This window comes from Mus caroli, chromosome 6, assembly GCF_900094665.2.
Source record: "Mus caroli chromosome 6, CAROLI_EIJ_v1.1, whole genome shotgun sequence".
Lineage (NCBI taxonomy): Eukaryota > Metazoa > Chordata > Mammalia > Rodentia > Muridae > Mus > Mus caroli.
Genome location: NC_034575.1, coordinates 109239839 through 109265621, shown reverse-complemented (window position 1 = coordinate 109265621; position 25783 = coordinate 109239839). Strand labels below are relative to the sequence as shown.

The window sequence follows — 25783 nt, the reverse complement described above, 5'->3', positions numbered from 1 at the left end:
GCAGCTCAGGTGGCTCAAGATGGAACACTTGGTGACTTAAAATCCTGGAGCCCACTGGGTCTCTAGATCCAAAGCTTAGGAAACAGAGGCAGGGTGAAGAGTCATAACTAAACCCTGGTTCAGGGGCTTTCAGAGAGAGATGGAAAAGGGAGAATGTCTGCCAACTAGTCCAGGGCACAGAGAGGGAAACCCCCTGAAGGTGGAAAAGGCAGGGCAGAGAGGCAGGGAAGCATGGAAGAAGGGCACCTCCCCTACCCCCCAAGACAAACAAGAGGGGAAATGGGGGGCAAGTGACTGATCTGCCCACCACCAAGGTCTCACCTCCCTGTGCAGGGAGACCTGTGGGGAGCTGAAGGGAGGGGAGAGCTTAGCCAAGTGACTTTTTCAGGGAGCAAAATTCTTGCATCAGAGGAGTGAATGGGTTAAAGGGACACAGTGGATAAGAGCTGTCAGGGGAAAGTCCAAGAGGGAGGGCAGAGTTCCAGACTTAAGAGGACAACGACATGAGGGGAGGGATGGGAAGGACCTCTCCACAGAGAAAGGAGTGCCGGTAGAAAGCAAGCCTAGAGCACACAGTGTGCCTCCCTATTAGGAGACTGAGAGGGAACGAACAGAAGAAGCTGACAGTGGAGGGGGCTGTGACAGGCGCTAAGGGAAGGGTTATCCAGCTCACTCTATTTCATCTCATATCAAACTACCGTCAGGGAGTTATTTCCAGCATCCTCTATGTCCATGGGGCATTGATTCTTGACCCCGCTGATGCCAGGCCCTTCTATATAACATGGTGAAATATTTGCACCGAAACTGCTGTGTGGACTAAACCATCTTAGAAGTACTTATAACCCCACCCCCAGTGCTTGTCAAACGGCTAATCTGTTTGGGGACTAATGACCAGGAGAAAATCCAGGACATAAGCAAAAGAATTTTTTTTCCTGAGTATCTTCAGTCCGTGCTTGGTTGAATCTTGAGATTCAGAACCCAGACATGGAGTACTGGCTGTTCACTCATGAATGGTGAAACTGAGGCCCAGGCTGGTGAAGCAATTGTCCAAGGTGAGATTGTGGGATTGGAGTTAAATTCTTTGGCTGACACCAGATGCCTGGTAGAGACCTACCAAGGGGAAGTCTTGGGCTTCAAACCTCTGTCTCTGAGGGCCCAAGGGAAATATCCAAAATCTTCAACGCGTCCTCCCAGCCTTCCCTCTAGGGAAGCTACCTCTTGATCTGACCCTACTCTGGGCAGAGGCAACAACCTCCCAGAATGAGGTGGATCTGATCAGAGGTGGCAGAATTGGAGACCAGCACTGTCCCCCAACCCCACCCCGGCACACTTCCTCTGTCCCATCCTCCATCAGAACCTAGGAGAGGCCTTGCAAAGGCTAGCTCCCACCCTCCATCGGGACACCTCATCTTCATGTCGAGCACGGAGCCTGCAAACAGATCACCTTTCTTTAACCTGCCATGTGGGTTGGCAGGAACATGGAGATGGCCCTAAGCTGGCACAGAGGAGCTAAGCTATAAATAGCTGTGCTGGTCTCCCAAAGCAACCAACTCCAACAACAACAAAAAAGGCCCATCACCAAAACAAGTGTGCTTTCCTGGCCCCTCCAGGGGAGCCAGGGCCACCTCCGGGGATCTTCTGCCCAGATTCTACTTACAGTTTTCTGGGAATGAACTCAGCTCTTCAACTCTTCCCATACCTGGGGGGCTCCTAGAGTGTCTCCAGCTCAGAACCCCCAATCATGCTAGAATAGAGAATGAGGACCTCCCTTCATATAAATGCCTTGTCTTGGGGGCAGCCAGATCAGAAGTACGTCTTGTAGGTGTGAGTTTGAACCCCCAGAATCCAAGGAAGGTGCTCAATCAGAGAAGGAACTTGGTGGGAAATATCTGGGGCTACCTCTAGCTTTTTGTCTCTGTAGAAGCTTCGTGATAGCTAAACAGGTCTCTCATCAGTCTCCCGCTCATCTCCACTCTCTTATTTGCTCTTCAGGGAACCTCCTTCTCAATTCCCCCAAGCTGACAAAGTTTCACCCACCCTGCCTGCACATTCCAGTTCAGCCTGTACAGACCACGACTGTTCCCACAGCAGGGTCATCCATACACGGTGCAGACACCTCACTGTGTACCAGGATCTCTAAGGCTTAAGCAATGCAGGCTACTCTGTGGAGAGCAAATGCTTGAGGCATTGCAAGACATCCATCTCCATCCCAGACAGCAGCTCTGCCCCTGCAATGTGAGCACAGCCAGGAGCAATCTGCAAATGAGAGAGTGTGGCTCTCTTCCAATAAAACTTTATTTACAGAAACAAGGATTTGGCCAGTAATTTGCTGACCCCTGTGACTTCTTCCAGGCACCGAGTTCTCAGCCCACAGTGGAACTTCATTCAGGAAAACACTGCCCACTCCAGGCTTCCCTAGGAATTCTTTTAGAAGATCTGAAATAAACACCTCGATAGCTCTGTCTAACCTAACACTCCCTAACTGTCTTTACAGACATCCTTCAGGAAGATACGGACAGTAACAGCCACTTCCCAGCCACTAGGGTAGTTCCAATGCAAAAGGCAGAAACTAACAGTAACAGAAACAATAGTCTCACACATTGTAAAGATGTAGCATAGGTTGGGGAACAGCTTGATGCTTTTGTAAAGTTAGATACACGCACACGCACACACTAACAACTCGGCTGATAAAGTGGCTCAGCAGGGAAAAGCACTTGGCCTCTGTCCTGAGTTTAGTCTCTGGACCTTGTAATGTGGGGAGAGAACTGACTACTGAAAGCTGTTCTTTGACCTTTATACATACATGAGGTGATGCATGTGTGCGCATACACACACACTTACACTAATAGTAAGAACCAAAATTTAAGTTAAAAATGATCCACCTAGCAATTCCACTCCTGAATACATATTGCCCCAGAAGTAGCAAACACAGGTTCAACCCCAAACCCATACATTAATGTTCCCAACAGCATTTAGTCCTCACAGCCCCAAGGAGAAGCCACTCAAACATCTGTCAGCTATGGACACCAATAGGATGTGCAGTGTCCATATGACATAGATTCTATTACTTTAAAAAAAAAGGATGAAGTGTAGGGCGAGGATTCCCAATCCCAAACCCAACCTCTCCCAAAGCAGAAACCTTTTTGTGTGGCAATTTGACATCATAAGTAGAAAACGCCAGCTCACAGCAAACTCCAGATGCACGGGAAATACTATATAAAGTCATCTTCACTCTGTATGAGCTGTGTATGAAACATAAATGATTGTGTGCTTAAACTTGGTGTATGTCAAAGGCTAGGAAAGAATCCAAGGTCTGAAACACTTCTGGCCCTAAGCAGTGTAGACCAGGGACACCCCTCCTGCACTGACTCAAGCTCTCATTTTTGGGGATGACCCTTGAAACCATTACACAAAAGAAGACAATTACCAAAGACCCAGCTCCATCTATATACTCTGTCTAGATGAGGCAAGTCCACGGAGACAAAACCGATGAGAAGTGGCTTGGAGGTAGGAGGAGGCACACGTCAGACCATGGCAGTTAATTTGGGAGATGGGTCTAAACCTGTGTTGTGATGCTGCCCGCTGTAAGTTTATACAGGACTGTTGAGCTGTGTGCTAAAAATGGCCTCATCTTATAGGTAGGCTGTACCTCAATAAATCTACTAAACAGCTGTTCAGTTAGCATGTTTCTGCTTTCCAAGGTACACGTCATCCCCAACTTCAGTTACTGATGCTCTGCCATATTCTGTAAATATTAAATGGGAAATCTCAGAAATAAACAATTTCTAAGTCTTAAATAGTACATCATTCTGAGCGGCATGACAAAGCCTCTCACTGTGCTGTGACATCCTGTCCAAGACATGAGCAGCCCCTTGGACCAAAGTCTCCAGTCTATATGCTGCCTACCTTAGGAGCTTCCCTTAACTGACTTAACAAGAACCACAAAGCGCAAGAATGGGGATCTGGTGTCTTTGTCACGGTGGTGTTTTAGGATGTTACCGTTAGGTATTACTGTTAATCCTAAGGGACCACTGCAGTTCCACAGTGTGCGTGACGTGGACAGAAACCCACTTAGGCTTGCCATTTGTTTTTGCAATCATTGTTCAGAGCGAGTGGATGAGAATGTTGGCCTCAGACTCGTGTGTTTAAATACTTGGTCTCCAGTTGGTGGCACTATTTGGGGAAGTTTAGGAAATGTAGCCTCTTCGAAGAGATTACATCACTGGGAGTGGGCTTTGATGTTTTAGAAACCCACTCCACTCCCAGTATGCTTTCTGCTTCCTGCTTATGGCTCAAGAGGTAAGCTCCCAGCTTCTAGCTCTGGTCACCATGCCTCTTGCTGAAGACTCCTCCCCTCTGGAACCATAATCCCCAATGAACCCTTCCATCTATAAGCTGTCTTGCTCAGGAATATTTTATCACAGCAGTAGGATGGTAGCTAATTCATATGCCTACGATCACAACACTGATGCGTGGCACAGCCTGGCTTTGAGCTCTCGTCTCCCATACGCCAGTTCAATGCCTCTTCTCTCCCACCCTCTGCAGCTGTATGGTGTGACCAGAGGAGTGGGAGGAAGAAGACAGGGACAGTGAGTGTGCACATCCAAGACAGAATGGACACACAGCACCCAAAGTCTGCCCCTCTGTGGGAGGAGTGGACAGAGTTCCACAGGCCAGAGACAAGTATGCCCAGGAGAATCAGAGGGCTGCATCGCTACTGGTAACTCACTGAAGCTTCACAGTTCAATCTGTCCTCATGCATAGGACCTCAGGTTGTTTGCCTAGCACCAGCATCCTGCCTTCCCACCTCTTCAGTAGGACTTGGAGAGCTCAGAGACACTGTCTAAGCCACAGCCATCCCCACAGTTGCTCTGCACTAGTGTAAGCCTAGGGACACTCAGACCCTGTGACCCATTCATCCAGGGCAGCAGGGGTCTACATAGAGGCTGGCTGAAGAGTCACAGTTGTAGCAGCCAGACAGTAGTCAAGGGACACACAGGCAATGGCAGTGAAGAGTAGGGTCTGCCAGAGGCCACCGCTGTCCTGTTCCTTCATGCCTTTGTGGTCTAAACAGAAAGTGAGTGTGGGTGGGGGAGGGCTGCAGGAGCAGATGGACCAAGGGACCAGAGATCGAATCCTATGCACCCCTCACCTAATACCCACTACGGCTCAAAGTAAGGTTTAGAAGCCATGGACAACGGGCTGCACCTGATAAACCCACTGGCAGCCAGAAAAGCCCAGAGTGAAGAAGTGCTGGACACAGTACTGTGCATCCTGGAGCTGCAACACAGCCCACTGTGAGTACCGGTCATTTATCCCTGTGCCTGCAGGCTGACACAACCTGTAGCTTTGACAGGATCGATCATGTATCTTTAACCGAGGAATGAACCCCAGTCCCCAAATCAAAGCCCAGTTTGTGAGTGTTCACCATTTTCACACACTATGAAGCTGAATGTGGTAAGAGAAACAAACAGTCATGAAGCCAGATCTGGATGTTGTTCATCTGTCCACTCAGCAGGAAGATGGTAGATCACAGGGGAATAGAGGTGTGTGTGTGTGTGTGTGTGTGTGTGTGTGTGTGTGTGTGTACTTTTTCTAAAACAAGGTTCAAGCTGCTTTCTAAACGATCCTCCTAGAGTGAAGGACCAACCACAAAGGCCAGATGCCTTTGCTCAGTACAGATGCTGGAGCCTTCTGTGAGTTTTCTCAGCCTCTTTCCCCTTCCCTTTTCCTATCAGGAACATGTCCTATCTAGTGACAATCTTTTAGGGCTGTGCTGTGGGCTCAGGGCTGTTGGCAGAGGGCTGCTGTCGAGATTCTATGGGAGGCACGTGCCAGTGGATGCTGTACCTGAGATACAGAGGAAAGCTGACATTGTTTCAGGGGCAGGAGAGAAGAGTGAGCAGCCACAGGAGGATGCAAGTGGGGATGAGAGGCTGTGCTGAGCACAGCTCTGGCTCACCCTGAGAGAGGTACCTCAACAAGCCCCTTAACCTCGGACTTCCAAATTCCCTGTGACGTTCAGGGCAGACACTCAGCCTTGCAACCCATTGTCTGCACAGGTGGGCAGAAGGGACAAGCCTGTGCAGCTGTGTAATGGCAGGGTACACAGCAGGGAATATCCAAAAGTGACCCCCCCCTTTCCTCATTGCAGCCATCAGGATGCAAAAGGGGACATACGCACAGCTGGCTCCTTTCCTTTATATAATGTAGTGTGCCAGTTAAAATTGCCAGTACCTTCCTGGCTAATTTCAGATATGAGTATTTTTGTCTGAATGGTCATAAATGTCCAGCAAGAGTAGACCCTAACTATGAAGAATTTTACTAAGGCCAATTTCTATTGCTGTTCCACAAAAGCTGAGATAGCAGATACAAGTAATTAGCCCAAGGCAAACGCACCATGATTCTCTATGCTAGCCTCGCAGGGCCTGAGTCTCTGGCTCCCCACATGACATCCTGGCATTGAACAGCTTTTCACAACTGTCCATGAAAACAATGCCCGCCCTCAGTGGGGCTTTCAGTGAGGGGCTCAGACCATGTCAGAACACAGAGTGGTCCTTCCTGAGATGAGGCTCTGGGCCAGGAGACAACCATCGTGGGGATGGCTTAAAGCAGATAGCTTCATATGGTACACAAGAGCAAATAAGGTCTCCCTTGAGCCTTCTCTACTCCTCCAAAGCCACTGGCAGTGGAACGGAGGGCTGGCTCCACTTGGAGCTTTGTAGGGACCACCAGGGAGGTTTCACTGGGTATGAGGAAACCAGAACAGTAGATTTTGGCAAGAATCTTCCAGTTTCAGCAGCACAGGACCCCAGGGGCAGGAAGAGAGTGAATTGTTAGTGAAAGGATCTCTTAGGGGCTGGGGGCAATACGTGACTTACAATCTACTATAGGAACATAGAATACATTACATTTTAGTTACTAAAACTCCATTTGCCAGTGATACAACCAGTTAAATATTCAAAAGTTAGAATAAAGAGGTTACAACCCTGCTGGGACAACAAAGAACCATTGTGGTTTGTGTTGGCAAGTGTCTTGACCCCTTCCCTGTTCTTCTTAGCTGTGTTCAAGTCAAGGGTCCCCAGTGCCTCAATGAGGGGGCGATGACAAGCAGAACCCTTCCTGGCACAGACAAGGTCCTCTGCATATGCACGGCCTGTAGCAGTGGAGCTCAGGTGCTCAGGGGTAGGAGTGAATGACAGACTGGCTTTGGGGTTCAGGTCCATGAGTTGGGGTAACACCCTTGTGTTGGTTAAAGGGAAGATGGAGGGAGATCTGTTTTCTGCTCACCTCTTAGGGCTGACTGTAGAATTAAATGAGTTGTTATTAACAAAAATGAGCTAATACATGAAAATTAACAGGATGGGGCTAGGGCTCTAAGTGGGGTTATCACACAAACAAAATCATCAAGATTGACAACTCATGGATACCATGAGTCCTGCTTTTATTAGGACAGCTCTGCTAGTTGTAACTCGAAAACTCAAATTCCATGAGAGAGCACAGGTCAGAGAAGCAAACTCTGTTTCTATCTATTTTCCCTTTCACTATGTCCTACTGCTGGGTAGTCAGTGGATAAATGACATGTCATGGACCCTCCCAGACATGTCTATGGGGTTAAGGGTACGTGTGTCTTCAAGCATCCATAAATACAGGTAGAGTACTCTCTAATCTGGAAACTTGAAATCTGAAATGCTCTAAAATCTTAAACTCTCCCCACTCCATGTATGTGTCAGTGTGTATGTATGTGTGTGTGTGTGTGTGTAGGTATAAATGTACATATGTATGTGTGTATATACATGAGCCCATGTGTATATGTAATTTTCACGTGTGTGCAAGTACTCATGAATGTGTGCTTGCATGTATGTGGAGGCCATAGGGGATGTCAGGTGTCTTCCTTGATCGTTCTCCATTTTAATGACGAAGGCAGGGTCTCTGGCTAAATCCAGAGCTCACCAATTGAGTATAGCTACCCTGCTTGCTTAGGGATCTCCTGTCTTAGCTTCCCAAGTGTTCGGATTATAGGTAGGCTGGCATGCCCACCCATCTTTTATGTGCCTCGGAGCTGAGGTCCTCAGTATTTTACACACTGAGCCATCTCTCCAGGCCCATAAGAAACTTCCTGAACACAAACACTCCGCAGCACACCTGATGTGACAAGTTGCAACTGAAACTCCAGCACCCCAAAACAACGACCTTTAGGTTGGGTGTACTAAGTATAACTTCATAGTGAGCAATTTCATGTTTAGACTAGGGTCCCATCCTCATTTACTAGGATGATACAGAGACTCCAGAAGCCAAGGGAGGGGGGACCATTTCAGCTGCCAGCACCTTAGCCTGCGTATGCCTCTCTCCACACTTCACCCCTCCTTCACCTTGGCAGCTCCTCTCTGCACCAACACATTTCCTGCTTTGTTCATTTTTACAGCTGCTGCATAATATCTCTCACGGGTGGTTTTGTTCTCTCTTTTTCTAACCATCATGAATGTTGCTTCCATGGGCATGCTTAGACTATGCATAACTTGTGTGGTCACACCCCAGAAAAAGCTTTCAGAAATGAGACAAAGCTTATAGACCTCCCAAAACTGGACTGTAAGGCCTGTCTCTTTGTTGCTATCAAACAACAAACAAATAAACAAAAAAACCTTGAGTCCTTGCCATTTTAGAGCCTCCCATGAGTCTCTACTGGAAAAGACCCACCCAGGATATGATGGGAGGTCAGAAGATACCTTATAGCAAGGGAAAGCACTGGGGGAGCCTTCGTAAGTGGGGGCACAGGTCTCTCCTTTACGTCAGGGAGCAGCACAGCTGAGCAGAGTGAACCACCACCCTCCAAGGTTGTTTCCATCCGTGTTTTCCCAACAGTTCAGGACAGCCATGTTCTAGCCTCACTCTGCCCAGGGAGAAACCAGCCTCCTGCACCAAGGACACATCCAGCATACCAAGGATGCAAGGCAGCCCTCTGTCCTATTCTCAGAGTCACAGGGCCTCTTTCAGGACAGCCCACGGGATCACCTCCAAGCATCCATAAAGGCACGAGGTCCAGCAAACTTAGGGCCTGTGCTAGGGAGGCATTTTGTCAACTTGATACAAACTAGAGTCATCTGGGAAGAGGAAACTGCAATTGAAACAATGCACCCATCAGACTGGCTGTAGGCAAGTCTACGGGAGCATTCTCTTGATTAATGGTTGGTGTAGGAAGGCCCAGCTCACTATGGGTGGGTGAATGGTCCTGGGTTGTAGGAAGAGGCAGGCTGAGCAAGCCATGAAAACAAGCCAGCTACACTCCTCCATAGTTCCAGACCCTCTTCCTGCTTGAGTACCTGCCATGACCTCCTCAGGGATAGACTATGATCAGGACTGGTAATCTGAATACACCCTTTCCACCCCATGTTGCTTTTAGTCCTGCTCTTTATTATAGCAATAGAAAGATGACTAAGACAGAGTCTCTCTCAAATGTCTATCAGGAAAGGTCCATCTTGCATGTGAGTCTCAGAACACACACATGTCCTCCACAGTGGGGTTACGTCCTGCACCACTCCTCTGGCCTCAGAACTTGTCCCTGACATATAAGGCTATCGTTACACTCCTCTTGGGTCCCTGCTCAAATTCCAACCCCTCAAAGAAGCCCACCTGACTCCAACTCTCTCAAATCTATTAGCCTGCTGGCGTTTTCCTTAGAGGATGGACCTTGACTTACAGAGGTACTCTTTTAATGGTTTTGTTCATAATGTACCTCGGCCCTCCATGACACCTGGCATAGAGCAAGTTCTCTTGAAAGAATACATGGTAGCTCCCTCTTATCCAGAGAAGACATGCATGGTAGCTAGCTCCCTTTGTCCAGAGAAGACATGTATGGCAGCTTCCTCCTAACCAGAGAACAGAAGTTTCAAAAGCCCCAGTGGCACCATACAATATGAGTCCTTTATATATGCTATGCTTTCCTCATACATCTAAGTGCACACTAAAGTCTAACTTGTAAAGCAAGCATAGGGAGAAATTGCAAAGGTCTTGGCTACCTGAGTGTATGTTTCACTCTTTGGAAGGCTGAAGCTGGAAGACTGTGAATTCCAAGCCAATGTGAAGTTCAACAAATTCTAAGAAATAAGAAATTTGAGACCATCCTAAGCTAGAGAGAAACTGCTCCCAACACACACAGAGAGAGAGAGAGAGAGAGAGAGAGAGAGAGAGAGAGAGAGAGAGAGAGAGAGAGAGGGAGGGAGGGGCAGGGGATTGGTAGGATAGGGAGAGAGGGAAGGAGGTGAGGAAAGAGAGAAATTAATTTTTCCTGAATGCGTTTGTTGATTCCTCGTTGGCAGGTCTGAAACTCCATTATCACTCTTGTGTACTTGGGCTGTTACTAAATAATATAAAAGTCACCTGAACACAAGCAGCTTGATACCACAGCACCTGACCAACCAAGATGTTCCGAGTGCCTGGCAGGCCGGAAGCATCTACAGCATGAACACACCATGCGGTTGCTCTCTCCTCTCTCCCCCTCCCCCGTTTCCACACACTCTCTCTCCCTCACTGCAGGACAATGACATCTCACCCAGAAAAGTACAAGAATCCATCTTACTGCTTGAACAGTGTGAAACTTAAAACACAGGAATACCAATTGATTTATTTCTAGAATTTTCCGCTTAACATGTCTGATCAACTGACCACAGGTAAGGGGTAACTACTGTAAGTGAACAGGTGCACTTCCCAGCCACCCCCAGCCTCTCTCCATGCACACTACAGCATTGCAACTGAGTCCACACGTCCACAAGATGCCCACAAGCTCTCTGTGTGGCCTCAGTATCTGTGCTCCAGTCTGTGTTAGTCCCTTCTCCTAGCTCCACAATCAACCACGTGGACTTCTAGTCACCCTTTAAAGCCCAGCTTGGGTCAGCCCCAGCACCTTCATGAAGCCAGTCCCACAAGCTGGATAGCCGGTCTCCCTTTTCTTGGCTCTGTGCAAGCATCCCACAGGTGTTTTATTAAGTGCTTCAGGAAGTCCAGGTCCTCTCACTTCCCATATTCCTCTACTGTTTCTCAGGATTCTGGATACATGTTTCGAGCACACCCAGGAGAAGTTTGGACAGGTTAAAATTGTTTGTTGAGCATGTACCACGTGCAAGGTGTTCTCCAAACATTTGACAGTAATGTGACACATTCAAGTATGTTCGGAGGAACACACACAGACCTCCAGAGGCCCCCCAAGTTGCTCAGGGGCACACCCTTCATGGGAAAAGACAGTGACTCTAGCCTGGCCACAGCACCTACCACTGAGATCTATACGGCAGCCACATGCAGGGTGATGGGTTGGGTAGAACAGGGTCTGGAAGCTTATGGTGCCAGAGTGTTCCGGTCTGACCTAGGGAAATGGCCTGGGGTCCTTCTGTCCCTGAAGCAGGGGTATGATACAAAGGCTTCTTCAGGTCACAGGCTGACTGCATACGCCATGACAGCTCAGCCCCAGCCACTACTCTGCCTCAGCAGAGGTGAGCAGAAGGAACAGTGTGTCTCAGTGTGCTGGGCACCTGAGATAGGAGGCACAGTTGAGAGCATGTCTCCATAAGATAAGGCTGTAGGCAAGGCTATAGGGCATTTTCTTAATTAGTGATTGATGGGGGAAGGTCCAGTACACTCTGGGTGGTGCCAGCCTGAAGCTGGTAGTCCTGGGTGCTATAAGAAAGCAGTCTGAAAAGGCCATAAGGAGCAAGCCAGTGGCCGGCACCCCTCCACAGCCTCTGCATCAGCTCTTTCCTCCTGGTTCCTGCACAGTTCCTGTCCTGACTTCCTTCAATAACAGACTATGACGTAGAAGTATAAGCCAAATACAGCTTACTTTTGATCATGGTGTTTCATCCAGCAACAGTAACTCTAACTAGGATACTCAGAAAACAGGAGCTAACCTGTGGGTCAGCTTACAGCCCATGCAGGGCCTCATGTCCCTCAAGTCTCCTCGAAGCTACCCAGACAGGTCAGTAAGACAGGGAACAGGCAGAATCTGCCTGATGGTTTGGATCTTAGATGCCCCTATAAAGGCTTAATATCTACTGATGGCACCACGGGGAGGCCATGGGACCCTTGGGAGGGCAAGCCTAGGAAGAGGGTAGAATGCAGAGATGTATGTGAGACGCTGACAATGGAACCCAGTTCCCTTCCGATCTCTGTCCACTTCCCGGCCACCATAAGGTGAGCCACCTCCTCCATCACTTGCTTCCACTCTGCTGCCATGGACTCAGACAGGACCAAGTAAGCGAAGACTGAGACTTGTGAAACCAGGAGGAGACACAGACACTTTCCTCCTCGGAGCTCTTTAGCTGGGGTGTTTTGTCACAGCAAGGAATGCTGACTAGCACAAGTGCCCATTTCTCAGGCAGAAGAGCTACTCACAGACATTCTACCTGTGCAGCAGGCCTGCCCACACAGCCAGTGTAGGGAGGTGCCACTGCCTCCAGTATTGCCAGGTGGAATTATCCACCTCCAACTTCCAACTGACACAGAAGGGGCTATGCAGCATGCAAGCATCCATTCACTTACTAGTCCATTCATGGATTTTTTTGACAATGTTTTCAAAGCACCTCAAATGTGCTGGCAAGCAACAGTGAACAAAGAACACAGGCTGAGCTAGCATGGAGTTTAAACTACATTGAAGATGAAGGGGGAATGAGCCAGTTCACAGACACAGGGTTTCAGAAAAGAGCTATGCAGAGAGAAAGCTGAGGGAGTTGGCATCATCCCACAGTGCCCCCTCGGGAGGGTGTTGACATCTGAATTAGGACTCAGTGAAAACACAGAACCAGACACAGGCGAGGGAGGGGCAACAAGCCAGGAGGGTGACCCTGGTACAGGCCAGGGCACGTATGGGACACGGTAAAAGCCAGCAACTGGAGGAGGAAAGGAAGAGAGGAGGAAGATAATAGGGGAAGGAAAGGAGTGTGGAGAGGTGGAGAATGAAGAGTAAAAAAGGAGACAGAAAGAAAACAGGGAAAGGGGAGGGAAACCAGTCAAGAGAAGGAGGAATGAGGAGGAAGAAGAGGGGGGAGGGAGGAAAAGGGGAGAGGGAGAAGAGAGGAGGGAGAAAGGAAGAGGGAGAAGGGAAGAGGAGGGTGGAGAAGAAGGGAGGAGGTAGAAGGAAGAAGAGGAGGAAGAATAAAATAAGGAGGTGCAGAGGCAGCAAGGGAAACGCCCAGTCTCACAATAAGAACAGGTTTGTTCCTCTGAGCCCTGATTTCTATCCAAAGATGATGAGTTAAGATATCTGTAGGGCTTTAAAAAAAAATACAAAAGAAACAAAGAAACCCTCAGTAAAGATAATCCAGACAGACAAGGCTGGGTCCTGAATAAAAAAACAGAGGCAAAACCCCTTGGAGCCTAGCTGCAGTTCAGCACGCAGTAAGTGCTAGGACATGGTCTTCACGTGGGCATGCAGAGTGAGTGTAATGGTAGACACACATCCCGAGTCTGGGTTGCTCATGGAACTCTGGGGCAGGAAGAATGAGGAGATTGAGAAAGGAAAGCGAACACTCGGCCCATCTACTGCTGCCAGTTCAGTCTCACCGGAGGATGCAGGCTCAAGATTGAGAAATGTAGACATATGCAGATAAGCACATGGGCTTGATGCATAACGGTTACTAAGGGAAACCACCACGGCCCAATCTTGAAATGTGACATTAGAAAGACAAGCTGTCCCACCCTACAAGCCCCTGCCAGAGTCAGAACCAGGACAGATGCAGGCTCTGGCTTGTCTTGTTGGCTGAGTGAGTCATTTGAGAGACATTCTGAAAAGGAAAAGGAAATTTTCAAATGGGTTTGGTGTGGGTTGGGCTGGGTGCTCTCAGCAATATGAAGCCAGACCAGTTGCAGGCAGGGAAGCAGCTACTTGTCATGGATGTTATGGTCATCTGTGGGTTTGTGTCACTTGTCTATTAGAGATTGCCATTTGCCATCTCTGCCTCCCTCGAATATAGCGTCTTTCTTACATACAGCAAGAGGAAGGCATTTGTAGACTGAATGAAGCAGCAGGCAGCCAGAGTCTGTGCTTTGGTCAAACATGGTGGCCCTGGTGTGGATGACAGGGACTTGAGAACAAGTGGAGAAACCAAACAGGCCACACAAGAAAGAGGCCAGAAAGCATGGTGGGGAGACAGCTCTGGGGAAACTGACCCAGTATCCAAGGGTTGTCAGGTGGAAAACTAGAAAGTTCTTCTCAGAGTCCCAGGATCCGCTCTCAGCTCAAAGTAAGAAAGAACCACATCCTAGCAAAGCATCCTCAAACATGGGGCTGGCGGAAATGTCCACAGTGTCCAGGGTAAATGGTGGAGAGGTGAATATCAGATGATTAGAGACCTGGGTGGATCAAAGATACATAGTGGTCCCAACAAATGGCACAGCCATCAGTGTTCCTCCAGCGTCTTGTCTTTTCTCAGATCTTCACAGGAGGATGTGAGCCCTCACATCACAGCACACGGTCTCTGTGTTCCAAGCCCTCTTCTGAGAAGATGAGTTGCTAGGGTCTAACAAAAGGCACCCAAGGAAGTGTTGTCGGTACACAGCAGTCAGCACCCCGTATATAACATAGACCCTGAAGAGGTGGTGCTTCCCATGCCCGTTCATCTGCAGTGAGCAGGCGGCTGGAAAAGGCTGGCATTCTGATGTGTAGCAAAGACATGATACAGCGGTGCTGGAAGTGGTGGATGCTGATGAATGGGCAACTCGTGAAGGATGGGCTTCTGCCAGGGCTTCATGTAGGGTTTTCTACACCCGTCTGCCTTCCTCCTCCACCTATGCATCCTATTAGTACTCACTGAGAGCCTTTCCAAGCCTGGCAGAAAGACATTGCACATACAGCGACTTGTGCTGGCAAGGCAACTCCATGGCTGCCATCGACCTGGAGACATGAATTCTGTCTCCAATTCCCAAAGTTGTCCTCTGACTCTACAAGGTACTGTTACATGCATACAACCCCTTAAACTGAATAAAAATACAATGGAAAAAAACCCACAAGATTCACACGTAAGTTATAAAAGGAGTGAGTGGTGTGTGGGGAAAACACATGCTGCCTTATAGAGATATTATATCTTGTTTCATGTTGGAGATTATGTGTATATACATACTTTTAGCCAAAATAAGCTCCTCAAGGGAACCCCAACCCTGGAAAACACTTTGCTGTCCTACCCAGAACCAAGGTGCATACCTTTCAGAGACTCCTCTTGAGACTGAGACTGACTAGGTAGATGCCATTCATTTGTATGCTAACTGCTCCAAGGCCACACTTAAAGAGCATCTAAAAAGCCCAAATAAATGAAGAGCCAACTGAACCATGGTCATAAACTGAAAGTTCAATCCAAGAGAGATGACTTTCTTCAAATTAAGCTAACAAGTCAATAGACCTCCACCCCAATTCTCCACAAATGAAATAAAGTTGTTTGCATTTATTTCTTGCTGCGTAGGCTAAATAAGTTGATTCTAAAATGTGTTTGGAACAGAAGGATCATTTTGGAAATGAACAAACAAGACTAGGTCAAGTGTCAGAAGAGCAGCATGGGTACATACAAAAAGATCAACTAGGTGGGCAAAGAATGCCAAAACAGACCTGTGCTCTCAGGAAAGCCTAGATGTGGAGATGAGAAGACACTGCAAATCTGCTGAGACAGAGTGACAGATGGGTAACAGCTGCTGGAGAAATCTTTACATAAAACCAAAAGCTACATTTCAACTGTATATCACATACACATGGTGTTCCTGAATGCTAGAAAAATCTTAACTTTGATACTCTTAAGAGAAAATACAGAAATTGTTCATACAACTTTGGGGGAGGAAAGCCATCCTAAATAAGAAGCCAGCTGTACAGTCCACAAAGGAGAAACTGACACACATACACACACACACACACACACACACAGCGTCAGTAAGATGGACAATTCTGTACACCTTAAGAAGGAAAAGCCCCACACTCAGAAAAGGTCCTACAGCAAAGAAAACTATATTAGAAAAAGAAAAGTATAAAGACTGTTTGTTGGTAAGAAAACACAACCCAAAGAAATACAGGAGGGTTTGTCTTTCTCCAGACGTATCAAAATCACAAAAAGATGCTCACCTCGACGGCTGTCAGGGAAAGGCACATTTAAAATAGTAAAATACCATTTCACACTCATTACCTGGGATAAATAAAATCTGGCTGGAGTGCAGTGGCAAAGGTCTATAATACAAGTATTTGAGAGGCAGAGGCAGGGGGATTGCTGCAAGTTCAAGGTCAGTGTTGTCTATGCAGCAAGTTTCAGGCTAACCAGAGTTACATAGCAAGACTCTGTCTGGGGAAAACAACATGAAACAAACAGAAACCCCTGCTTAGATGAAGTGCTGCACAGAAAGTGGACTACTCACTTGGGGATGGAGAGACAGATGGCCTAAGTGTGGCTCTTGGAGATAACCTGGGTTGGATTCCAAGCACCCCCATGGCAGCTCACAATGATCTATAACTCCAGCTTCAGGGGATTTGACACCCTCTTCTGGCCTCTGCAGATACTGCATGCATGTGGTGTACAGACATACAAACAAGCAAAGTATCTCCACACAAAATAAAATACCCACCCCACCCCACCCCCCAAAAAAAAGAAGAAAGGAAGAAAAGCAGCAGAAATTCGGTCAAGCTGATATTCAGGATGCAATTAGAGCAATCTCTGTATCATCTGTTAAGATGCATGCCACACGTGCCCCACAACCCAGCAGTTACACCCTTACCCGTGGTTTAGATGTGCCCCCATCACAGTATGAGTTGGAGAGAGATATGCCAATGCAACAGCATTGAAAAGTGGCTTATAGGAACTGATTGAATTGTTACCATGGGACCAATAGGGATTTCCTAAGGAAAACCCGAGTTTAAACCCCTTGCTCCTCTCTTGCCATTTTGCCTTTTGCCATAGGATAATGGTGCAGGTGCCAGCTCTTGCCAGGCATTAGTCTCTCCACCTTGGACTTCCCAAACTGTACAAGTATAGGAAACAAACCTCTGTTCTTTATAAGTCACCAAGCCCTAGGCATTTTGTTACAGTAGCATACAACAAACTAAGATGGGTTTACAGACTAGAAACAGTCAAGAAAGCTCAATTAGTTCAACCATGGTGGGAATGGACCACAGTCTAACCCTACCAAGAAGACTTGTAAATACAAAGTAACCATTCATAGAGCACAACCCTAGAAGGGGGGTAGGAATGAAGAAGTCTGGATTCTTGTATCAATATAGACTCAACTGAAAACCACAACTGAGAAAAGAAACATAGTAAAAAGAAAACGTAAGAATTGGATACTAGTCCTGGAAAGGTTTACAATATGTAAAGCAATGTCTGTTCTATTCCAGGCACATACATAAACAGAACAAATATAAAGAAGGACAGGAGATCTAAATTCAGCCAGACTTCTAGAGGGAAGGGAACAAATGGTGTCTGGAAAACCAATTAAAATCACTCAGAGACCCACCATTCCTCCTCCTATGTTACCAGAATTACCCACAAAGTAGGGGAGACTTCATCAATGATGTCAGGTCCCTGCAGATGAGGAAAGCTCAAGGAGCATTTGGTCTTGCCTCGAATGCTTACAGAAACCACCTACCATACCTGGCTGAGGGACTCTCCTATGATAGGAGTCAGAGCCACCATATACATTCTCTGAGCCGTGCATCGCACACTTCTACAAAGTACATTTCATAAGGCACCTCAGAATGATGTTCCCCTAGGTTATATCTAGTGCGCAGTTTACACACAGCTGTATTCCTCAGCCCTGTGAGGATGACAGTGCTTTAGAACTCTGATAAAATCGTGCTAGCTTCTGGGATGAGGGGTGCTCACAGCCTCATGGGTCCTTCTGATCTCACATCCCTCTTAAAAACATTTGAAAATATTCACCCACTTCAGGTACTGAAAGCAAGCTAGCCCTCNCCCCCCCTACCCCCCCCCCGAGACTTCTGCTTTCTAAGGCTAAATATACTCCTGGCTTTGCTTACAGCAAGCATGCTCTGCCTTCTCCGCTGTTTGGAATGAATTTTTAAACTGTCCTTTTACCAAGCACTTCCCGCCCTAGTAAGCAGGCATGCTGACATGTTTTCAAAGAGCCAGAATGCGTTCCTCTCAGTTGTTCCTATGGGACTCCCCAGAAAAAACCCACACACATGCTTGCTTCTACAGCAGTCTGATGGCCACAGGAGCCAAGAAACTTGGAGTAGAGGGAGTTGATCCTAGTCTTTTCCAGGAGCAGGGTGGAGGTGGGAGGAGATGGGAAGGCAGGCAGGAATAAGGACAAGGCCAGCGGATCCTTCACTTACTCCCAGAACTCCATGACCGGGGAGGTGGCATTCTGCAGGGACACATGGCTGTAGTTGCTGAAGTTCAGCTTCTGGAACTCCACACATTTCTCTGAGTGGGAACAAGACAAAAACACACAGGAAATTAACCTTCATGGGGCCAAACTGGGGAGCACACAGAGCTGATGGCACAGCTGGTATTGACAAACAGTGGGTCAGAACACACAGGCGAATCCATGCTTTGACAACAGCTTCCCTGGTGGCCTGCTCTGGTTCTAACAGGAGGAGGATGTGGTGAGAGCAAAACTTCACTCTGTTCCCATTCAGAATCTCACTGCATCTCCCTGGGTCTCACCCTCCCCGCCCCCACACACACCATCTTCTACTCTTTCTTTGCTTAGCCCCACCCATGGCATTGTTCTCTGGTGCCCAGTGCCCTCACTGGAAAGAACAGACTAGAACAGACATCCCCAGAGGCTCTGATGGAGCTGGGATTCCCATTCATGTAGCAAGATGTGACTACTGGAGCAGCCTGGTGAAGAGCTGAGGACGAGACGAACCAGTAGGAGTACACAAAGAAGAGGCTCGTGGTCTATTATTCCCTCACTCCAATGAGTCAAAAAAGTCGGTTATTGAATAAACTTATCAAAACTTGGATCACCAAGGGACTCTGCATCAGAAGCATCCTAGTGTCCAGGCCCAGAGCAATCCTGAGCTGCCTTCTTCTCCAGGAAGCCTTCCTTGACCTCCCTCTCCTGAATTCTAAGTAAATGAGAACCCCAAGACCCTCCACAAATCACCTTCTTTAACTTTCTTGACTAGGAAAGAAAGAATCCAAGGATAAAAAATACCACTGTACACCTTCCCCCTCCTCTGTAAAGCCTATAGCCCACTAAAGACAAAAATAACTCCAGCCAGGGTTCTATTGCTGGCTGCTGTTGATTTTGGAACCTGTCAGTCACCATGGACCTTGCGCCTGCAGACATAGCTGCATGAGCCACTGGGCTGCAGACTCCCTGGAGCCCAGTCTGGTACATAAGCTGCCTTAGGACCGAGACATTCATTCAGCTCCAGTGAGGAGTAGGTGCTGCTACATCTGGCTGTGCTTTCTCACTCAGATGAACCCCCAGTTGCACCTGCCAATTCAGGCAGGAACATATTAGGCACAGCAAGTAATGATGTCACGGCCTCTGTAGAAAAGGGGATCACAAGCCAGGAAGGTCTGTGCTCCACTGGGGATAGATGACCTGGCTGTCTGCATCATTCTCATTCCTCTTGGCTACTGCTGGTTTGTGCTGAAAACAGGTGGGTCTGGGTGCCCAGAGAGTCTACACTGGAATCTAGAACCCAAGGTTGTCAGTAAGTCAACTGTTTCTCAGCCTTTGACCTACAATTGAGTATAACAAGTTAAAGCTGCTCTGTGCACACCTGTCATCCCAACACCTGGGCAGTGGAGGCAAGAGGACCAGGAACTCCAGGTCCATCCTGGGCTACATGAGACTCTATCCTAAAGATGAATTAACTTATAAATGAAAAATCAACTCAACTGGGGAACTGACACAAAGTTAAATAATACCATACCCTTCCACAATGTGCAGAACAATTCCATGTGGTGATAATAAACTGCTTTAAACTGCTTTATCAGTAGAAAAGCAGACCAACAGCAAAGAGACAGGGTCTGTGAAATTAGCCTGTATATTTGTCCATATTTGCCCAGCTCACTCTTCTGCAGGGCCTTCCCACTTACAGTGTGCCTCAGCCTCAGCTCATTTCAGCATGTCTGTCTGTCCATTCATCTATCCATTCTTCCTTCCTTCCATCCTTTTTCAATGCTGGGGACAGAACCCAGGGCCTTATGCATGCTAAGCAGTTGCTGAGCCACTGAGCCACATATGTCTTGACAACACATGATTTAAAATTAAATCTTGAGAAATTACAAATTATAAAAACAGATTCAAGCCACAGAATCTCCCAAGAGCCCTCAATGGCAGTGGCTGCGGCAGAGATTCAGGGCATGTACAGGTTTGTAATTTCCTTAACATACTGATGATCAGGAGTCCAAGAATGCATCCCCATATTTTAGTTTGATAAACATCTCCTTGAGGTCCCTTGCCAAAGGAAGGCTGACTAAACCCTGGACCTGAAGAGAGTTGACAACAGCTGTCACAGAAGTGACTGGAAGGCAAGTGAGGCAAAGACAGAGAGACCTAGAAACTAGACTGCTGTGTTTGTTAGACCTCACATGGCGGCTGCTGCTTCTCTCAGTGACCAGTACAGTATCCAGGCTTGCTGTATCTCAGCTCTTGGGGTGATAGTATCCTCCCAGACATAATTAACCATTCCAGGCTCACTGTATCTTGGCTCTTGGGGTGATAGGCCCCACCCACACATAATTAACCATAGATGCTAACATAGATGGATAGGTCAAAGTATGTGTCCCAATTCCAGTCCGAAAGCAGCACCTCTGAGAAGGGCTCAGAGGCCAAAACTTGTCTCAGAAAGAAAGAGTGTTAGAATCCATTGGTGATACCTGCTGTGAGCACAGAACTCTCAGGAAGGGGTGGAGCAGGTTTCTCCCTCTCTAGATTGCCAAAGAAGTCGTGATAGGATGACAGATTGTATCTAAGTCAAAGATGACCTATAAGACTGTCCTGTGTGTGTGTGTGTGTGTGTGTGTGTGTGTGTGATGTCATTGCCTTCGAACATTTAGCTTGTATGAACAAGTAAAGCAACCCAGGTAATCTGGGTGTGGTGCTAGCGACTGTGTCCTCTGTAAGCATTTGCTGCTTCCCACTCGTGGTTGTGGCTGTTGCTGTCAAGTAGGGCAGTTGCCAGAGAGTTAGTATTTAAAGAGAAGTTAGGGGGTTGCTGAAGAGTTGGCTCAGCATTTAGCAGCACTAGCTGCTCTTCCAGAGAACCTGGGTTCAATTCCCAGCATCCATATGGTGCTAGACAACCATCTGTAACTCTGGTCCTGGTGGATAAGACACCCCCTTCTGGCCTCCATAGGTACTGCATGAATATGGCCACATTCAAGCAAACACTCACACACATATAATAAGAATAAATAAATCTTTTAAACAAGAGAAGCTGGAAATCGGGATTTCCACACAATGTCTTCTGACTTTCAAATTCTGGCAACCAGGTGCATTTTCGAGTTTGTGCTCATTACCATAAACACAATCATCTTAACTGCCCTTAATTTAATCTAATACCTCCATCTCATTATGGAAGATGAACCACTCAGAGAGGCCTAGAGACTAGAGGACCCCTGATCCTCAAATTGCAGTCCAGCATTTGGTCATACCAGAACACTGTCCCCAGGGCTCAGCCTTATCTCTAACTGCTGAATATTCTCTGGTCAGGTGACCATTGTTCCAGAAGCCACTCCCTGGAAACTGAACTCAGGGTGCATCAGCAACCCCAGATCCCTCCACAGGACCAGGAGAGGCTCAGCCTGGAGACCATACCTGTGTTCCACTCGTGCCCACAGGTGGCCCAGGGGAGCTCGGTGGTGAAGCAATTGCTTAGGTAGAAGATGGCCCACGCCAGGATGATGATGTAGTAGACATTGAGGTGTGCTTCGATCACCTGTGTTGCGTAGCCAATGCCTGTGAGGAGCAATGAAAAAGAGTGGCTGAGGCCTCTGTCCTTTGAAACAGCCTTGGTGGCTCCTGGCAACTTGGTACCAATGAGGTGCTGCTTTGCCCATGAAATCAACGCTTACCTTCAAATAACGGGCAGACCCTCCTCCAGCACGTGATGCCACCCTCGCTCGTGAACTGTCCCAGAGCCGTTTCCAGGAAGAAGACGGGGATTCCGCAGCAGATGAAAAACACCACGTAAGGAATCAGGAATGCCCCTGTGAGAGTGCAGAGGGGTGATATGGAAACTGCCCCCGCTCTTCTCCACCAGCACCAGTCCTACTCTGTGGGCATCTACCCCAGGGCAGCACACGGCTCTCTTTCAGCTGGAATTCCAATTTGGCTGGAAAGGCCAGAGCCAGAAAACAAGGGAGGGGGTTTTGTGCCCTCTGCCACCTTTTACCTTAAGCAATTGGCCCTCCTATCTCTGGGCCTCAACTTCTCCAGCTATAAAATGAGTGTTAATAATCAATGCCATTGATCTTGATGGCTGTGTGACTAAAATAAGAATATTTGGGAAAAAGTATATTGTTGATTAATTTGGTGTGTGTGTGTGTGTATGTGTGTGTGTGTGTATGTGTGTGTGTGTCGTGTGCAAGAGAAAGAGTGATAGATTTACTTTCTGTGAGTGTGTACACATTTATGCACATGTATATAGAGACCACAGGTCAATATCTTCCTCTATAACCTTGACCTCATGTTTGGTACAGGGTCTCACAATGAACCAGGGATTCACTGATTCATTAAGACTGGCTAACCAGTGAGCTCCAGGTGCCCTCCTGTCTCCACCTCCCTGGTTCTAAAATGGCAGGTGTGTACTACCACACGTGGCTTTTTATGTGGGTGCTGAGGGTTCAAATCCAACCTTCATGCCTAGAGAGAAAGCATTGTACCAGCTCAGCCATCTCCGCAGCCCCCATCCCACCCTCCAGCACAGACTAAGCTCGTCCCCATCCTGTGTGCTATTCCCTTCTCAGCCGCAAACTAATCTCAAGGGGGCGAGTGAAGGAAAAAAAATTTTTTTTCCAGAGAATCATTTAATGAGAGGCACCAGGCTTCAAAGGGTTAAATGTCTCTGCACATATGACCCAGGTATGGATCTGAGCCCTAAGAAATTTGTAACAAGAACCCCCCTTCAAAGCTGACTTAGCCTCAGCCTGGGTAAGGACTGCCCTAGACACAATACCCACAGCCCAGAGCCTTTCTACAAAATAAATGAAATGAAGTTGGCCCTGCCCCTAGTCATAGATGGGGAAGCCCCCCACCCCCAAATCCCTCATTTTCTTTCTCTCATCTAATAACAAAGCATGAAAACCCAGCATTTTCCATCTGATGTTACGAATGGAGGCTCTACCTGAAATTGCTTTTGCTAAATGAAGCCTCTTTACCCACAGGATTAACAGCAACAAACCTTGATGAATCCTGATAGTGTGGACTTAGCTACTAGGCTTTGAAAGGGTCTTAAATCTTTTTCTGAGCAAGGAACTAATTTAAGATTGTACCCTGATACTTTCAATTATTGTGAGAATCCTCCAGTCCAGCCTGCGGACACGTTATTTTTAGAGGAACCCACAGCCCAGCTAGATTGAAGGCAGAAACTTGTATGACAGAGTGAAAGGCGTCTGAGGCTTGACTCCAAATCTATTTGATTAAAAAGCTGAAGTGGTTCCCTTAAGAGCTTGTAATTCACCTGGGAGCCTCCAAGAACCCAACAGATGACGCTGGTGGGAATGCCAGCTGGCCCGTGTACCCACAAAGCTAGTACTGTAATTCTTAAAATAACTAACTTGACCATGTCGGGGGTGTCTGCACCGATGGAGGCTTTTGGCAAATCAAAGAGCAAACAACCAACAATGAGTCACGTTCCAACTTTACTCACTACAACCTTAAAAACAATTTGTAACAGGGCTTCTGATTTACCCAACTTATCTCCATTTTCTACTTTTGCCAAATGTGTCTTATTTATCCTAAAGGTACAGCTTTTTCTAAGCACACACGGTAGCTTCTAAAGGCTCCGTCTGCACAGTGAGGCAGGGCCTGCCTGAGGGCACAGGGTGCATTTTGGGTCTTCAAGTCTGCAGCCAGCTGTCTCCCCTTGCCAAGCCACGGACACCACTGGCCACTTCATTACCAGTGCAGGACAGGCCTGGAGCAGCCTGTGCCTTCAGGGTGAATGTCCCCAAAGAAAGGGCCTGAGCCAGGCAGTGTGGTTCGCAGGTCCCTTAGCTGTTTGTACAGGAAGCCCTGCACTGTCCCTGCCAACCAACTTCTCTATCACCTTTTTAGGGTTTGAAGATTTTTTTTTCTGGAAGATCAGGGGTAGGACAGGGAGGAGAGGAAACACCAACACAGGTCTTTTCTGAGAGGAACTGTGCCACCACAGGCTTTAAGGGGACCCCTCGCCACTCTGCCATCCTACTGTGATAGGAGGGGTGTGGAAGTTTGGGGGGGTGTGGGGGTGTTGGGTACCACAGCTTCAGTTCTTCCTAATGGCACTCTGTGATGCTGTCGTTGGAAGGGATGCCGGTCTTTCCCCGTCTCACACACATCAGCGTGGTTGCAGTTGTGGGTGAGTCTGAGCCCAGTAAAAGAAACTGCTCGGTGCCAGTTTTCCCTCCAGAGAGGCCTAAAATACTTTCCCTAGAAAGGGCCTACTACGGAGGGGAGCATGCGGCAAAGGCTATCCAAAAGTTCTCCCCCGGGGGTCAGCTCGCTCCTGCACAGAAAGCTTTTGGAGTCTGAATCTCACCCTCAGCAGTAGTAAAACAGAGAGTTTCTTAGATGCTTAGTCCCATCGTCGTTGAGATCCATAACAGCACTCCCTTCCAAGGTGACTGACTGTGAGACGATTTAAAAATGTACAAGACATGGCTAACGCTGGGCCCCTACTCCTGGCACTTCGGTGACCTCTCTAAAAGATTGCTCAGGTCAGTCTCTTCCTGTGAGGACAGGGAACATCCAAGGCTAAATAACAGGTTTCTGCCTAAAATACCAGTGAGAGTGGCCTGAAAGCAGAGCTCCTGGGCCAGGTCTGTCCCTCAAGCAGGTGACAGACGCTGCTCTGGGCCCGGTGGCAGGTGGCAGATGGTAGTGCGCTCAGGTGCGAAGCGGGCTCCGTGCACGCAGGCGCAGAGAAACAGGTGGGCCCCGTGCAGTCCCACAGCTCCTGGGGACTGGGAGGGGGGATCGGGGCCCTGCACGAGAGGTGTCACCCCACCCCAGGTGTCGCCCCGCGTCCCCGCCGTCCCTGCCGCGCTCACCTCCGCCGTTCTTGTAGCACAGGTAGGGAAAGCGCCACACGTTGCCCAGTCCGATGATCTCTCCCGCTACGCTCAACACGAACTCCACCTTGTTGTTCCAGTGGCCGCGCTCGTGGACAGCCTTGTCGCGCGCCTCGCGCGTCCCCGCCGCGCCCCCGCCGCCGCCGCCCAGCGTCTCGGACCCCCGCGCCTCCTCGGCCGCCTTCCCGTTGCCCAGGGGCAGCGCTTGCTCCGCAGTCATGGCCGCCCTGCCGCCTCGTGCGCCGGCCCCGGCTCTGCGCCGCCGCCCCGGGCGCCCGGGCTTTTGAGAGGCTCGAGCGGCGGGCGGGGGAGCCGGGGGTGGAGCCGAGGGAGCCGCCCGGGTCGGACCGCACGGGACGGGGACACGATGCCCAGGCCACCTCCTGCCCGCTTGAATCCCGGGACGGTAGGGGTGCTGCAAGTCCAGTGACTTGACCTTGTGCGCCCAGCGCCTCCCTTAATACCTTGACCTTGCGCGCACCTGGCTAACTCAGGGCACAGGGTTTGCCCTGCAGCCTGACTCTCTGGCTTCTGAGTGCAGGTAACAGCAGAGTTGTAATCCAGGCCCAAAT

At 48.4% G+C, this 25783-nt stretch overlaps 1 protein-coding gene across 1 annotated transcript in view; it reads right to left on the bottom strand.

Moving 5' to 3' along the window:
* Slc6a11 (solute carrier family 6 member 11) overlaps positions 1-25490 on the bottom strand; it is a 119658-nt gene extending 94168 nt beyond the window's left edge. The window contains exons 1-4 of the mRNA XM_021164756.2: positions 25191-25490; positions 22014-22148; positions 21757-21897; positions 18308-18398 (exon numbers count right to left, since the gene is read on the bottom strand). Of these exons, the coding sequence (XP_021020415.1) occupies positions 18308-18398; positions 21757-21897; positions 22014-22148; positions 25191-25431 (608 nt within the window). The 5' untranslated portion in view covers positions 25432-25490. The remainder of the gene's footprint in view (positions 1-18307; positions 18399-21756; positions 21898-22013; positions 22149-25190) is intronic.
* Between the last annotated feature and the right edge of the window lie 293 nt (positions 25491-25783).